Here is a 14,700-nt window from a genome sequence, read left to right on the forward strand (position 1 = left end):
ATTAATATAAAATGAATTAGAATTAAGAAATACAGAGTTAAAATCAAAAGTAGTCAAAAACTGCCAATTATACCATTGAAAAAAGGGGGTTACGATCAAAACAGGCTGTATATAGTAAAGTAAGTAAAGTTTATTTATATTGAGCCTTTCACAGACATAACAATCACAAAGCACTGAACAACAATTACATGACCATGTTTTCTGTTCTTCCCTGTTTATTTCCTACATGTTTCCTTTCCGGTTTCATTATCTTCAGCCGCGTACTCACCTGTTTCCAATTTCGTCATAATTCAGTCTGTGTATTTAAGTTCCTCAGTTTTACCAGTTCACTGTCGTGTCATTGTCGCTGTTAGGTCATCGTATGTTCAGTTCCGTCAGTCAGCCAGTCAGCCAGTCAGCCATTTCCTGCTTCAGTTCTGTTCGCTCATTTCGTTCTGCAATAAACACCAACCTTCACCGATCTGTGAGTCCAGCGTTTAGGTCCTCCTTCCCTCACCCACACTTCAACCCCTGACAAATGCACAGGGATATGTATAAAATGTACAGAGCTATGTATAAAATTTGCAAGGCTATGTACAAAATGTACAGTGAACAAACAAGCTGATGAGTAAGATAACCAAAAGGATGTTAAACTGTGTTATAGAGTCAGACAGCTGCTGGTAGGAATGACTTGCTGTAGCGCTCCTTCCTAAAATGCGGGTGTAAAAGTCTACTGCTGAATGAGCTGCTCAGGGCTCGTACAGTCTCATGCAGAGGGTGGGAGGTGTTGTTCATGATGGATGTTAGCTTAGACAGCATCCTCTCCTCCCCAACTTGCCTGATGGACTTCAGCGGACAGTCCAGGAAAGAGCTGGCCCTCCTGACCAGTTTGTTGAGTTTCTCAAGAGTCCCTCTCTGCCATTCCACCACTCCAGCAGACCACAGCATAATAAATAGAAGATGCCACCACAGTGTCGTAAAACGTCCTTAGGAGTGTCTGGTGAACACCCAGTTATTTGTACTCCTCCACCGTTTCAATGTTTAACCTTTATCTAATCCCATTTTTCAAATGAATAGATTCACTTGTGACCACTTCGTCCTACATTTTGACTACTAATCAATCCATCACAATGATAGTTTGACGTCTGAGTATTGGAATGCAAGATGGCCTGAGTGAGTCAAGCTACAGGAGAGAAAAGTGAAAAACCCCAACACTGCTGCTTCAAGCTGCTGACGCTCCACACACTGAATGTGAGTTTGAGCAAAAACACGCCTCAAAGGAAGTATCAGCCACCTTTAAACCTGGCTTTAAAGAACCTGTGTGAGTCATTCTTACAGGAGAGAGATCAGAGAGCTTCAGAGGCTCTCTGCAGTCTGCACTCGGAGAAACTCAAACTATTCTGTCTGGATCATCAGCAGCCAGTGTGTGTCATTTGCAGAGACTCAGAAAAACACACCAACCACAGATTCAGACCCATTGATGAAGCTGCACAACAACACAAGAAGGAACTTCAGGAAATTCTGCAGAAATTATGAAGAAGTTGAAGGTTTGTGAAGAAGTTCAAGTGAAGTTTGATCAAACAGCAGAACACATTAAGGTCCAGGCCCGACACACAGAGAGGCAGATTAAGGAGCAGTTTACGGTGCTTCACCAGTTTCTAGCAGAGGAAGAGGAGCCCAGGCTGGCTGAACTGAGGGAGGAAGAGGAGCAGAAGAGTGGGATGATGATGGAGAAGATGGAGGCTCTGAGCAGAGAGATAGCAACTCTTTCAGACACAGTCAGAGCCACAGAGGAGGAGCTGAGAGCTGAAGACGTCTCATTTCTGCACAACTACAAGAATGCATTGGAAAGAGTACAACACTGCCCCCTGCTGGATGATCCACAGCTGCCCTCAGGAGCTCTGATAGACCAGGCCAAACACCTAGGCAATCTGACCTTCAACATCTGGAACAATATGAAGGACATGGTCTCCTACACTCTTCTCATTCTGGATCCCAAACACTGCTCATCCAAACCTCATCCTGTCTGAAAATCTGACCAGTGTGATTGGAGGAGAAAGACAACAGCTTCCTGATAATCCAGAGAGGTTTGATGATTCCTGCTCTGTCCTGGGCTCTGAGGGCTTTAACTCAGGGAATCACAGCTGGGATTTCGAGGTTGGAGACAGTATACGGTGGGGACTGGGTGTGTTTGCAGAGTCTGTGCAGAGGAAGGGAATCATACTGTCTGGATTATGGAGAATAAGGTTCTATGAAAGTAAATACTCAGCACGCTCACCATCAGCTCCTCTCACTGCTCCAGAGGATCAGAGTGAATCTGGACTGGAACAGAGGACAGCTGTCGTTCTCTGATCCTGATACTAACACACACATACACACCTTCACACACACTTTCACTCACAATATATTTCCATATATTAACACTTAACAATAAAGCCAATGTGCTGTCGTTGAAGGTTCAGTGTCAGTGGAGCAGATGAGTTGAGGATGATTATATTTCTAATGTTGTTTCCTGTCAGTGAATTGAAGCTGTGAAGCTGAAGCAGTGATTCATGTTTAACTCCATATATGAAATGTTTCTGATATTTGATTAAAGACTTTCTTCATGACAGAAATTAGATTTCAGTACATTAATAAAACTAAATAAGATCAGAGTTGAAAGGTTGAATTATTATGTATGTGCTTCATTGTCAGTATCTTCGGGGGGATTCAAAGTTATGAGATAAACTAGTGTAGAGGCATGTAGAGAAAAATATCTGAGCTTTATTTTGTTTCAAATCGGAGGAACGTCTAAGACGGCTTCACATGGAAACGTCAGCAGGAAGTTTATAATGACGGCGCTTGTTTCATCAGCTCATTTTTCTCATTTTTCCTTCATTTACAGCAGAAGAAGAACTGAAATTATGTGTGGATTCAGAGCGCTCGCTGTCAGAACAAATAAAGGAGGGGGTTTAAAGCAGCAAAGCGCTGTTTTTAGAACCGTATTTGTTTTATGCATCTTATGTCCCACAGAAGTGAAGATTTGAAGATGAAATTGTTTTATAGCTGTAAATTCAGTGTGCACAGGGAAAAGCAGAGGGAAAAAACTATGATTACAGGAAAACACATATGCAGGAAGTAGCCACTTCATTAGGTACATGTGTTAAACCCGCAATAGAGCAAATATCTATTCAGATAATCACATGACAGCAACTCGGTGCATTTGGGGATGTAAAGATTGATCAAGATGACCTGCTGAAGTTCAAACTGAGTATCAGAATGGAGACAAAAGGTGATGTAAGTGACTTTGAACATGTCAGGGTTGTTGGTGCCATGCGGACCAAAATCTTTAAGGAATAAAGTGTCTGGTGAGTGTATGTAGACATATATTTAGTATAGAACATTTTAATTACACACATTTTATTCTTACATATAAACAAATGCTCAGATTCTCTCGCTGCTGTTTTTATTAAAAACTGGGGACTAAATTTGAGATAATTAAAGAATGGTCAGTCGAGGGGATTCACTTTAATGTGATCCTGTTCTGTTAGTTTCACACTGCACATTAAAAGGTGTTAAAATAGTATCCATTAATGTAACATTTGTTTTGTATAATTTTAAGTGAACCTGTTGTTTTGTTTTGCTTTGGGATTGTTTTGTATTTACCATTGCTGGTGGCTGTGATGTATATGCCACGGCGACCACTAGAGGGCACCATGAGTGTCTCATTTAGACAAACTGCTGTCACCACAGGCAGGTACATACAGGAATTTTGAAAGCACACCTCAAACAAACCAACACTGTGATCATTTTAGTCTGATGTATTATATTTTTTTATTTTTCTCTTTTATATCTAAAAGTATTTTATATATTTTATGGTTTAATGTAACTCTCTGACGGACTGTGGCTTTATATTAGCTGTATGTGTGCTAAATTTTGGAATAGTTACATCTTACATGTTTACATGGATGTGTTAATGCTGCGTTGTTCAACCTGCTTCCCTCAGGGAAGTGCTACAGGTGCATCAGCACAAAGACCGACAAACTCAAGAACAGTTTCTTCCCAAAAGCCATAACCACCCTGAACTCACACAAGCACCAATAACACAGTTCCACCCCCATTCCAAAGACTTCCCTCTATATACCACTACCACTGCAATAACCCAAACTGTAAATACACAACATTATTTATCCATCACATATTTATTTCCTCTTTTTTTTCTAGATTTGTATATCTGTACACAAACACACACACAGATAGAGGTGCACGCCCCTTCTTCTCCAACATGTTTGCACTGAGTAAGACATGCTCTTTATGCTCTCTATCTCATCGTACATCTGCATAGTGACAATAAATGCCTTCTATTCTAATGTGCACTGTCGCTACTGAAATTAAAAAGAAAAGATGTGTGAGACATCACCATTTTTTTCACACGAAAAGTTTTCATATTGCTGTCCTTAATCTGCGTTTATCTGCTAACAGCTCATTTAACACAAGCTTTCAGCTTTCAAATCATTTTCCCTCCTGTTTTGATGAAATGTGATATTTCCCAGTAGTGTTTGAACGCACCAGTGGACCCCCTAAAGCGCTGTCCTTGGTGCTGAAACGCAAACACCCCAAACTCTCCTCCTCCTCTTCTCTATTCTCATCCAGATGTAGTTTCGTATCCTGCCAGCGCACTGAGGTCGCGCGAGCATCGTGACATCATTATTATTCGTCTCCAACAAGCAGCACGAGCCCGCGCGGGTGTCTCGTGCTCAGGGTGGCGTCGCGGGGATCGCTCGTAGGTGGCGAAGGCCGACGTGCTGACGTCACTCAAATAACGTGAGGCTCCCCTCCCCGCCGAAGATCGTTTTCGTAAGAAAGATGGAGGCTCCGAGGACAGAAATCAAAACCATGAACGCGAGATTAACTTGTGCAGGGATTCCAGAAACTTAATCAAACATCTGCAAAAGCTCTTTTTGATCACAGCAACATTTTCTGAGTTCTTACAACTGCTTCTTTTTTGTTTTCCCCTGAGTTCAGTAAGTCTCCATGGTGTTTTGTTTTGTTTTGTTTTGTTGCTCAGATATTAGTGTTGTTTGTCAGGAGAGATAATTAAAACTTCAGAGCAAATATTACTTCTGTGGTTTTGTTTCCTGTCTGATATTTGACTTTTGGTCACTGTTTGATGGTATGTCTTCTTTCTTGTATTGCTAGGTCTTTATGTCTTCCCCATGTGTTCTGTGTTTCTTTGTTTCTGGCTGCAGTCAAACACTCATTTCTTCTTAGAAAGGTTCCTAACCCATTAAACTGTCCCCAAAGCACCTCTGTGGCAGTATATTCTCTAAATACTCAGGAAACAAACTCCCTTTATTACCTCCTTTGGCAGAGGACACACTGGACCTTAAATCGTCAGTGCTAATGCTCAAATAAAGTAGAGAGGCTGCATTAATTACCCACCATGCCCACAGCCAAGTCAGGTTCATTTATAAGAAATTGATTGGGCTGTCAGACAGTGTAAACATTTGGGTGAACTGGCCCTTTAAATAATCCAGAGGAGAGGAGAAAAAACAAAACAAAACAAAACAGAGTAAAACACCTCAGATCATCTTAAAATCTGCTGCCTGTGGGGCTCAGAAAAAATGTTTATAGTTGCTGAATAAGATAGATAGATAAATAGATAGATAGATAGAAAAAAACAAAACAAACAAAAAACAAAAGAAAAGAAAAGAAAAAACTGTTAAAATAAAAACACATCAAGTCAGCCGATGTGTAAGAAATTATTTCTTATTCAAACTGTGACTGTGAGTGACAGCTCACCTATCTTAGGTGTAGAGAAACAGATATCCTGACTTACAGTGATCCTCTCTGAATAATGCAGCAGTAACTGTAGCTGTAGCTGCTGCGCCACAGTGTGAACTTATGTAAATGTCTCACTTTGGAGAGGCACCTCTGGGTCCTGTGAAGCTGCGGGGATTTAATGAACGTAAAACTCCAGCTTCCGTTCGTCTGCTTCACTGCTAAACCTCTTCATGATGTCACACTGACACATCTGTGCACATCTGCCAAATCAAACACATGAGCTGTATGCTGGGCTCTGACTAAACACCAACTAAACAAGCTTGTTTTCCCATTGAAGTCCAGCTTTTAGTTTTGGTCTCATCAAGCATGTGATTGAATGGAAAAAGTTTCCCATGAGCCATAAACTGAGAGCTGGACATCCTGGTTTATAAGCAATCACACATCACATCACTGGTGGACAAAAGGGCAAAAGAATAAGATCATAAATATGAAATGAGTTTTTAGTGCCAGCATGAAGAGGCTGGTGTGATCCATTTTCTCATTAGAGGATCTTTGCCCTTCCTCTTCCTCCTCTCCTCCTCTCTCTCTCTCTGACTGAAAATAGATCCAGCTGGGTTTGGTTTGGCGATCAGCGGCTCGCGTTTCCACCACCTTTTCCTCCACAATAAGCGGACAGTACCGACTTTAAAGCGAACCGGAGGATTTACCGCCGTCTCTTCGGGCTCCACCTCGCTCCCGTCCCAGGCTCCGTGCTGTGCGTGCAGCTTTCACATAAATATTTCACACACCGTCTCTCTGTGGTTGCTGCCTCCGCCGCTGAAGTGATGTCTGTCGCGGGGTTGAAGAAGCAGTTCCATAAAGCCACCCAGGTAAGAAGAAGCGAGAGACCCGCTTCCTGTTTCCCTTCATGTGTCTGTACATTTCTCTGCGGAAAAAAACAAACAAACCTGTGGACCTGTGGTTGCACATAAATCCACTCATATCAACAAAAACACGTTTAGTCTTTAATGAAATCACGTTTATTCCGTTAAAAGCTGCGAGTTAGTATTAAAAATCTACATTTTACCTCATTCAGATGTTTTTAAATTTGTTTTTGTGTCTGATTATTTTCCTCAGATAAAAACGAGATTTGTGTGTAAAATATTCAGATTTCTCGCGATGTTTTGTGTGAATTAAAAGCGGGGTATGCCCCCCTCAAACACACACACACACTGAGAGGTTTGCATGTAATGTTATGTAACACTGTGTGAGCTGAAAGTGTGTGTGTGCAGCTGATTGGCTGTTGATCCACGCAACAGGGAATTCCCTCCTTCCTCCTTCACATCCCTCCATCTTCTTCTTCTTCCGCCATCTCTCCATCGTCTTCCTTCATCCTTTTAAACAATCGATATACCTCTAAAATACAACCTTCCTTCATCTTCATCATCCTCTTCCTTCTCCTTCATCCTTCCCTTCTTCCTCCACACTTTCTTCGCCTCTTCGTGTTATTGTTATCATCCCTCCTCTATAACGCTGCTTCATCTTTCTCCTTCTTGTCCTCCTTCCATCATCTTTTCCATCTTTCACACCATCATATCTCCACCCATCCCTCCTTTTCTCTCTGTGCCTCTTGCATCACCTCCTTCTCCTGATCTCTCCTCTGTTGCCTTCCATCCTCTGCTTCTTTCTTATCCATCCCTCCATCCACCCTCTGTTTTCCTTCCTATACCTCCATCTTTTTCTTCGTGCTCCAATCCCTCTATCACTCCATCTTTCCCATCTTCCCATCCTGTCTCCTTCTCCACACGCTTCTTTTTCTTTTCATCCATCCATTACCAACCCAACATCTTTTAGCTTTAGACACCTGAACATCCCCTCTGCTTCTTTTTCTTCTTTCTCTTTTTACTTTTAAATCTGTTTTTCAGTCCCCCCTTCATCATTTTCTCTCTATCTCCCTTCATCTTTTCCTCCACTCTTCCTCACCCTCCTGTTCTTTGAGACGTCCATCCATCTCTTCTCACTTCTCCCCCTCCTTGTGCTATTTTTCTGTCTTTTAACATCCCCTCATCCACCCTCTGATCATCATTTTAATCCATGTTTCCTTTATTCTTTCTTCCTCCTACACTCATCCTCTGCTCCCAGATTTCTTCACCATCGATCCCTCTGTTTAATCTTTTTTTCTTTTTTTCCGATCATCATGCCTCCATTTTTCATTTTCCACTTTCCTTCACATCCACCTCGTACCGCCCTCCATCATCTGTCCATCATTACAGCGTAATCATAACTCAGGCTCAGATTTCAGTCTCATTAATGATTAGGATTTATTTTTAACACTTGCTGACATGTTTTTGTTTGGAGGTTTTGGGGGAACCGCTTTAACCTTTCAGCCTGTTTTCTGGTGGTTGAATCTGAATGTGAGATGAATACAAAGAGTGAAGCACAAACAGACAGACAGAAAGAATCTGTATGACCCAGCGTCTGTCTGTCCGGCCTCCTCCCCACAGGGTTCCTCGCTCATCATGTCGGCTGTGGAGTGATGTCGGTCATGCTGGCAGCTCTGTGAGGCTGCAGATGGAAAAGTGGCAGGACTTTGAGCTGAATGGTCATGTGTGTGAAAAATAATAAGGGACAGGAGGAGGGGGGGACTCGGGTTCCTTATATTGAAGTTTGTTAGGGCTGCAATTATTCATCAAGTAATTTGATTAAATAAATTATTGATCCAAATTCTTTGCTTCAGTTTAACGGATGGCTCTGTTGCACCCTGATGTAATAAACTATGTAAACTAGAGTGTTTCACCTACATTTGAGACTTAAAAACAGACCTGCAATAGATATGTATTTAGGAGTAGCGTGTGATTAAAAAGTTAAACTACATCAAGGCCACAGTGCCCCAAATTTCAGGCCGAGTGAAAGAAAACATCCAAAACATCAGCGCTGTTCAGGCACTCACCTTTTACATTTTCAGTCCTTCATTAAATCACCTGATCAACAAACTTTTTACTCCTCCATCCACCACCGTTTGTTTTATGCTGAGAAAAATCAGCAGTAAGCCTCCAGAAGTTGTATTAAAATATGCAAAACTGTTAACTTAGTCACACTGGTTTAATTAGACAGCTTGCTGAAGGCTGACAGCAGCTGTCCTGTTTTACATGGAAGCGAACAGGGTTGAGTCTAAGAAGGGCATAGGGTGTATTAATTGCAAGGCTTTCGTAACATTTTTCAGATTGAAAGTGAAACAATATCAAATTGGACACTGTCTGTTGGACACTGAATTATTATTAATTATTAACATCTACACCATTTTTCAGCAGCACAAAAAAGTTGCCTCCAAATAAAAGGGAGTTTTACCTTCCCACTTTCGCCAAAGTGCTTGCTAATAGGGGCTCATATGATTGTTGGGTTTTTTTCTGTATGTATTATTGTAGGGTCTACTTTACAATATAAGTCGCCTCAAGGTGACTGTTGTTGTGATTTGCCGCTAAATAAAACTGAAATAAAATTCAATTAATGTCAGAAAACCTTAAAAAAAGACAGAGTAAAGGTACATTTTTATGCCTTAGTTCAGATTGTTTATTTATCTTATTATATTTGATTTGACCTTTGACTGTACTTGAGATTTTTTTTATATATTTTTCCATTTAAGAAAATGTTTTCTTTAAAAAAATTAAAATTTAATATGGCGCGTAAATACAGTCAAAGGGTTTAGTTATTTTGTTATTTGAGATGTTGGTTGCAGTTAAACGTTTAAAAATTGCAATTTCTAAAATGGAAACCAATAAGCAGTTCATTTTGAAAGACCAGTTTTTTTTCTCTCTTGAATATTTACTATTGCTCATTAATAAGACAAAATATTTTTCATCTGATTGCTTGATTAATTGATGGAATAATCAATAGATTACTCGATTGCTAAAATAAACGATAGCTGCAGCCCTAGAGCCCAAGCAACAAGCCTCTACTTGAGGCTGTGTCTATGTCTAGAGCCTGGTTACAAAAACCGTGTTAGCCCCTGTGGATGGTTTCACTTTCATAACAACTGTGCTTCCACAGCTCCTACATTTGGAAACTGAAGAACAGGGCGGGGCTCTTAATTGACAGCTAGCTCACCTGAACTAATTAAATCGCAGAAGTGGACTTCTCCACTATATCTGTGCTGTTGGTGCCATTTTAATGGAATTACATAACAAATCTCCTCCACTGTGTGGTTCACACCATCAGTTCTAGTATTTTATTAATCTGTAGTTATTATTAGTGTTCATTTATTGGTGGGGCTTCCTCATAAGCTTGCCAAGCTTGCTGATAACTACACCACGCTTAAGGTTGGGGCCCAATCTTCTTCCCTTCACCTCCAACTAGTCACGGCTGTTATACCCTGCACCTGGTTCAGCTGGAGGGTTCTTCCTGTTAAAAGGGAGTTTTTCTTTCCTACTGTCACCACAGCATTTGGTCAAAGGGGCCGATGTGATTGTTTGGGTTTTTCTCTGTTTTCTCGGTATTATTGTAGAATCCTTGCAATAAAGCGTTTGACCCTGTGAAAGTAAAGCAAATTATAAAGTTGTGTTGCGGGATAAAGATCTTGGGGAGCAAAGATGGTCAGATTGATTGGCCATTAGCTCTCAAGTAACTGTTCATTTCCTGTTCTCAGAATTGTTAGATTAATTATTTTAGTTCAAGATTCCAGATTCAATGTGCCTTGATACCATCCATGTCAACACCTGTCCATTTAAACAATCCCTGCAGACCTCGGCTCGTACTGGTTCCTCTTTGAAATGAATGAATGTGTGTAGAGTGTCTTCATTGATCCAGAGATAGAGAAAACCGAAGGAAGTGTGGTTTGTTTTTTAATCTGGTTTGACTTTAAAATACAGTTTAATTAACAAGTACACTTAACCCTCCTCCACAGCCCTCCTCAGGGACAGTGGTTGGTTATTGATTATTGGCGATCTCGCAGCAGGATGACGGCAGGAGCAGATCAACAAACCCGAGTATCCAGTTGTACCTTCAGTTTTACGGGTCGATTGAGGCTCAGGAGGTGAAGCTGGAAGGTCGGAGTTTTAATAACCCAGCTCCTCTAGTCAAAGTGTCCTCGGGAAACAACAAATTGCTTAGCGTGTGCTTGTCACTGGAGCGCTTCCCCTTTTCATTGAATGCTTGTGGTTTGTACCTTTCAGAGGCCAGTCTTTAACCTCCACTGACAGTGTTGCACACTACAAAAATGGACTTTGTGAAAAATGTTGCAGAATTTCTATGCATAGTACCAATTAGTATTTTTTTTATATGTGCTTGGGGAAAGACCACAGTTGCACAGTGCATTTCTAGTCTTACTCAAAGTGGTCAAACAACTTCTCACTTGTCTATAAATTAAAATGACTTCCTCTCTTACTGCTGCTTTTACCGCTCTTACTAATGCAGCTGATGCCCCTGCTGCTCCTATACTTATTAAAACAGCTCTTATTCTGATTATTTTGCAAGAAATATTAACAGCTAAGTGTCTGCGGAGAGTCACTGTAAGACACTTTTACTGCTGTAGCTGGTAGTGGTGCTATAAACACTTGGATAGTCACGCGCTGTTAAGGTTCATAAATTGGAGACATCACAGACGATTACCAGAGAGGAAAGAAGAGGAAATAAAGTCGTGACACACAAATTACTCTTATCTTTGCTCTTCTTTGGTAAATTAATGTGTGTCTGTGCTTGTCTGGGCCACCCACTGTTCTTAAAGAGAGTCGAAATCAATGAAAATGTTATTAATATGACATTTTCATGCAGTAATCTGACCCCGAGGGCTTCACTGATGTCCTTAAAAAGTGTAAAAAATAAAATAGGAGGAAGAGAGAACAAGGAACAAAAACAGCCGATCGATGTTGTCCATGTTTGCTTTCCGTCTCGTCTGTCATCGGGACAAATTCCTACACATTCGTCGTGTTTGCGGGTGCTGATAAAGAGAGAAGATAATGTTTATTGATCCCTCAGGGAGAAACTGGGTCACTGCAGCAGAGCAAAAAGCAAAAATAAAAAGTACAGCAACAGAGACGGAGGGCGTCCTGCAGGTTCAGACAGCTCCAGAGGACAGCGTTAAGTCTGAAACTGGTGCACCAAAGGCAGTCGGGCTCTGTTTTTATGTGGCACAGTCTATCCAAAAGAGACGAACGGCTGGCTCGGCTGGTTCTGGATTGGTACTCGTGTCATACTCATCGAAGGCTGTTTTTCACCTTTCAGATGTCTAAGCAGGCTGTAAAGATGTGTGCAAAGTAAAAAGTGATCTTCTTATACATGGTTCTCTGTGAGGGTATAAATACACTGTATGGACAAAACTATTCTACACATTACACTTACAGTAGCTCTTATGGCATCCCATCAAGCTTTCCACAATATTTGGGAGTGTGCCCACTTATCCAGAAGAGCATTTGTAAGGTCAGACACTGATGTTGGATACGAGCGCCTGGATCTCAATCTCCCAAAGCATTCATTGTTCGTTCTAGTTCATCCAAAACTGAAAGGGCTGGTTCTTGTATAGTTTTCTACTCTACCTGAGCATTCAGCATACTTTATTCTCCTATTCACATACACATTCATACAAGCACTTTTTTCTACATCAAAGTGCTTGCTATCTAACATTCACAGTCCAATGAACACAGCAGAAGTCAGTCTGGGTTCAGTATCTTGCCCAAGGATGCTCTGGCCAGCAGAATGGTGCAGCCAGCAAACCATCAACCTTCCAATTAGTAAATGAGCTGCTCTACCTCCTGAGCCACAGCCCCCCCGAGGTGTTCAATGGGGTTAAGGTCAGGACTCTGTGAGGACCATTTAAGTTCTTCCACGTCAAACTCATCCAACCATGCTTTTATGGACCTTGCTGTGTCACTTGGTCACAGTCACTCTGAAACAGAAAAGGGTTTTTCCCCAAACTGTTCCCACAAAGTCGGAAGCTTAGAATTGGCCATCTTGTCTTGGTACGCTAAAGAATTAAGATTTCCTTTGACTGGAACTAAACCTTAAGGCCAAACACATTCATCAGACTCATCAGATGATTGCTGGATAAAGAAACATGACTCCTCATTTCCACTGCTGCAGAGAACAGCGGTGGCATGCCTTCCACAACTCCATCCAGGGCTTGGCATTGTGTGTGGCGATGTCAGGCTTCCAGCCATAGAAACCAGCACAGTGAAGCTCCCAGAGCACAGCTTCTGTGCTGATTTTAATGCCAAAGGAAGTTTGGAAGTCCAGAGTCACTGACTCAGCAGAGTGTTGTTGACTTTTATACATAACGCTCCTCAGCACTCAGCAACTGTGCTCTGTAACTTTACATGACCTGCCACTTTGTGAATGAGCTGCTGTGGCTCCTAAACACTTCTGTTTTGCAGTTCAGTTGTCCCTCGTTTATCACTGGAGTTACGTTCTATAACCCGCGATAGGTAAAATCCGCGAAGTAGCCAACTTTATTTTTTACAATTATTATAGATGTTTCAAGGCTGTAAAACCCCTCACTACACACTTTATACACTTTTCTCCGACAGGCACGAACATTTTCACACTTTTCACTCTTGTTTAAACACTCTCAAAGTTCAAACCTTCGTAGAAAAATAAGTCCAGAGATAGAATGAAGCCAAAGGCACCGGCGGTTAGCTTTGATGATGCAAAATGTTTCATCGACATTGTTGTGTCTTTTTGTGAAAACTTACAAACATACAGTACAGCACTTCCAAGTCACACTGATAGAGATCAAAGATTTTGTAATTCAGCTTGTCAAATTTGTAAATTTTGCATTCTGTCCTGTACAGGATTCACGGCACGAGATTGATTGACAGTGGTCTACAACCAATTAGGATGCAGAACACAATGGGCTATAAACACACACACACACACACACACACACAAAAAACCTTTCAAAAATGCGAAACAGCAAGGCCACGAAAGGTGAACTGTATTATAGCGAAGGACCACTGTAACACCATTTAGAGTTGAGCGTGGTATATCTAAGGGAAGAAATTTCACAGACTGACTGGTTGCAACTGTGGCATCCTGTTACAGTACCAGAGTTGAATTCGGTGAGCGCTTAAGAACAACCTGTTCTTTCATAAATGTTGAAAGGCATCTGGCATCTGTGGCAGTGGGACTGGAAAATACCTAAATTCAAGATTAAGAGACTGTGTAAGCTAGTACTTTAATATGAGTGTAGTGCACAGATGTTACAACTCAGAGATAGTAACTGCTAAATAAGAACAATGCTGATGAAACTCTGGATGGAGAACAATTCTATGAACCTAAAACATTTTAAAGGAGGCAAACAATTAAAAATGGAAGCAGAGGATTAAAGGGAAACTTAAAAGATAAATCTGGTGTTGCTACATAGAAAAGGAGCAGAAGCATCAGTTTAGCTGCCAGTAATTTCAGATTGGACTCTCTGTTCTATACAACATGGAAATCTTTTATAATGACTTGTAAATATACGGTTTTATTTCTGGAATAAAGCTGAGTATTATCCTTGTTCGGGACTATTTCGGTGGCAGATTTATTGACATTTGGTGACTATTTTCAGAAGCAGGCTGAGTCAAAATAAACTAAAATCATGAATGAACTTGTCATGTTGTGTTGCTGTGTATGGTGGATCACAAGCTAAGTGTATGAGTGAGGTATTGTCTCAGTTATAAATCCAGATTCTACAGGTGTTTCTTTAAAAACACCTTTGACTTGTCACATATGAATTTCCCGTTTGATTTGAGGTGGCGACGGATCTTTGAGGTGAGATGTCGACGGCTAGCAGCCAGGTAGCGAGGCCTGAAATAGATCTGTGAATCACCAGTAGGCGTTATTGGAAAGTGAGGGGGCAGCAGGCAGCACGAGACGTCAGACACCCGTAACTCTGGAAACCAGAAAAGAGGGACTGTCTGTCTGCCTGTATCTATGAGTTTCTCTCTGTGTGCAAACTGAATTATAAACCCGATTTGTCATCTCTCTGGTGCTGATTAACCATCGACACTC

At 41.2% G+C, this 14,700-nt stretch overlaps 1 protein-coding gene across 1 annotated transcript in view; it reads left to right on the forward strand.

The window, feature by feature from the left end:
- The first annotated feature begins 6,301 nt into the window (after positions 1 to 6,301).
- sh3gl2b (SH3 domain containing GRB2 like 2b, endophilin A1) overlaps positions 6,302 to 14,700 on the forward strand; it is a 48,212-nt gene continuing 39,813 nt past the window's right edge. Inside the window, exon 1 of the mRNA XM_006806061.3 lies at positions 6,302 to 6,611. Coding sequence (XP_006806124.2) covers positions 6,567 to 6,611 — 45 coding nt within the window. The 5' untranslated portion in view covers positions 6,302 to 6,566. The remainder of the gene's footprint in view (positions 6,612 to 14,700) is intronic.

This window comes from Neolamprologus brichardi, chromosome 3 (assembly GCF_056152115.1).
Source record: "Neolamprologus brichardi isolate AB-2024 chromosome 3, ASM5615211v1, whole genome shotgun sequence".
Taxonomy (NCBI): Eukaryota; Metazoa; Chordata; class Actinopteri; order Cichliformes; family Cichlidae; genus Neolamprologus; species Neolamprologus brichardi.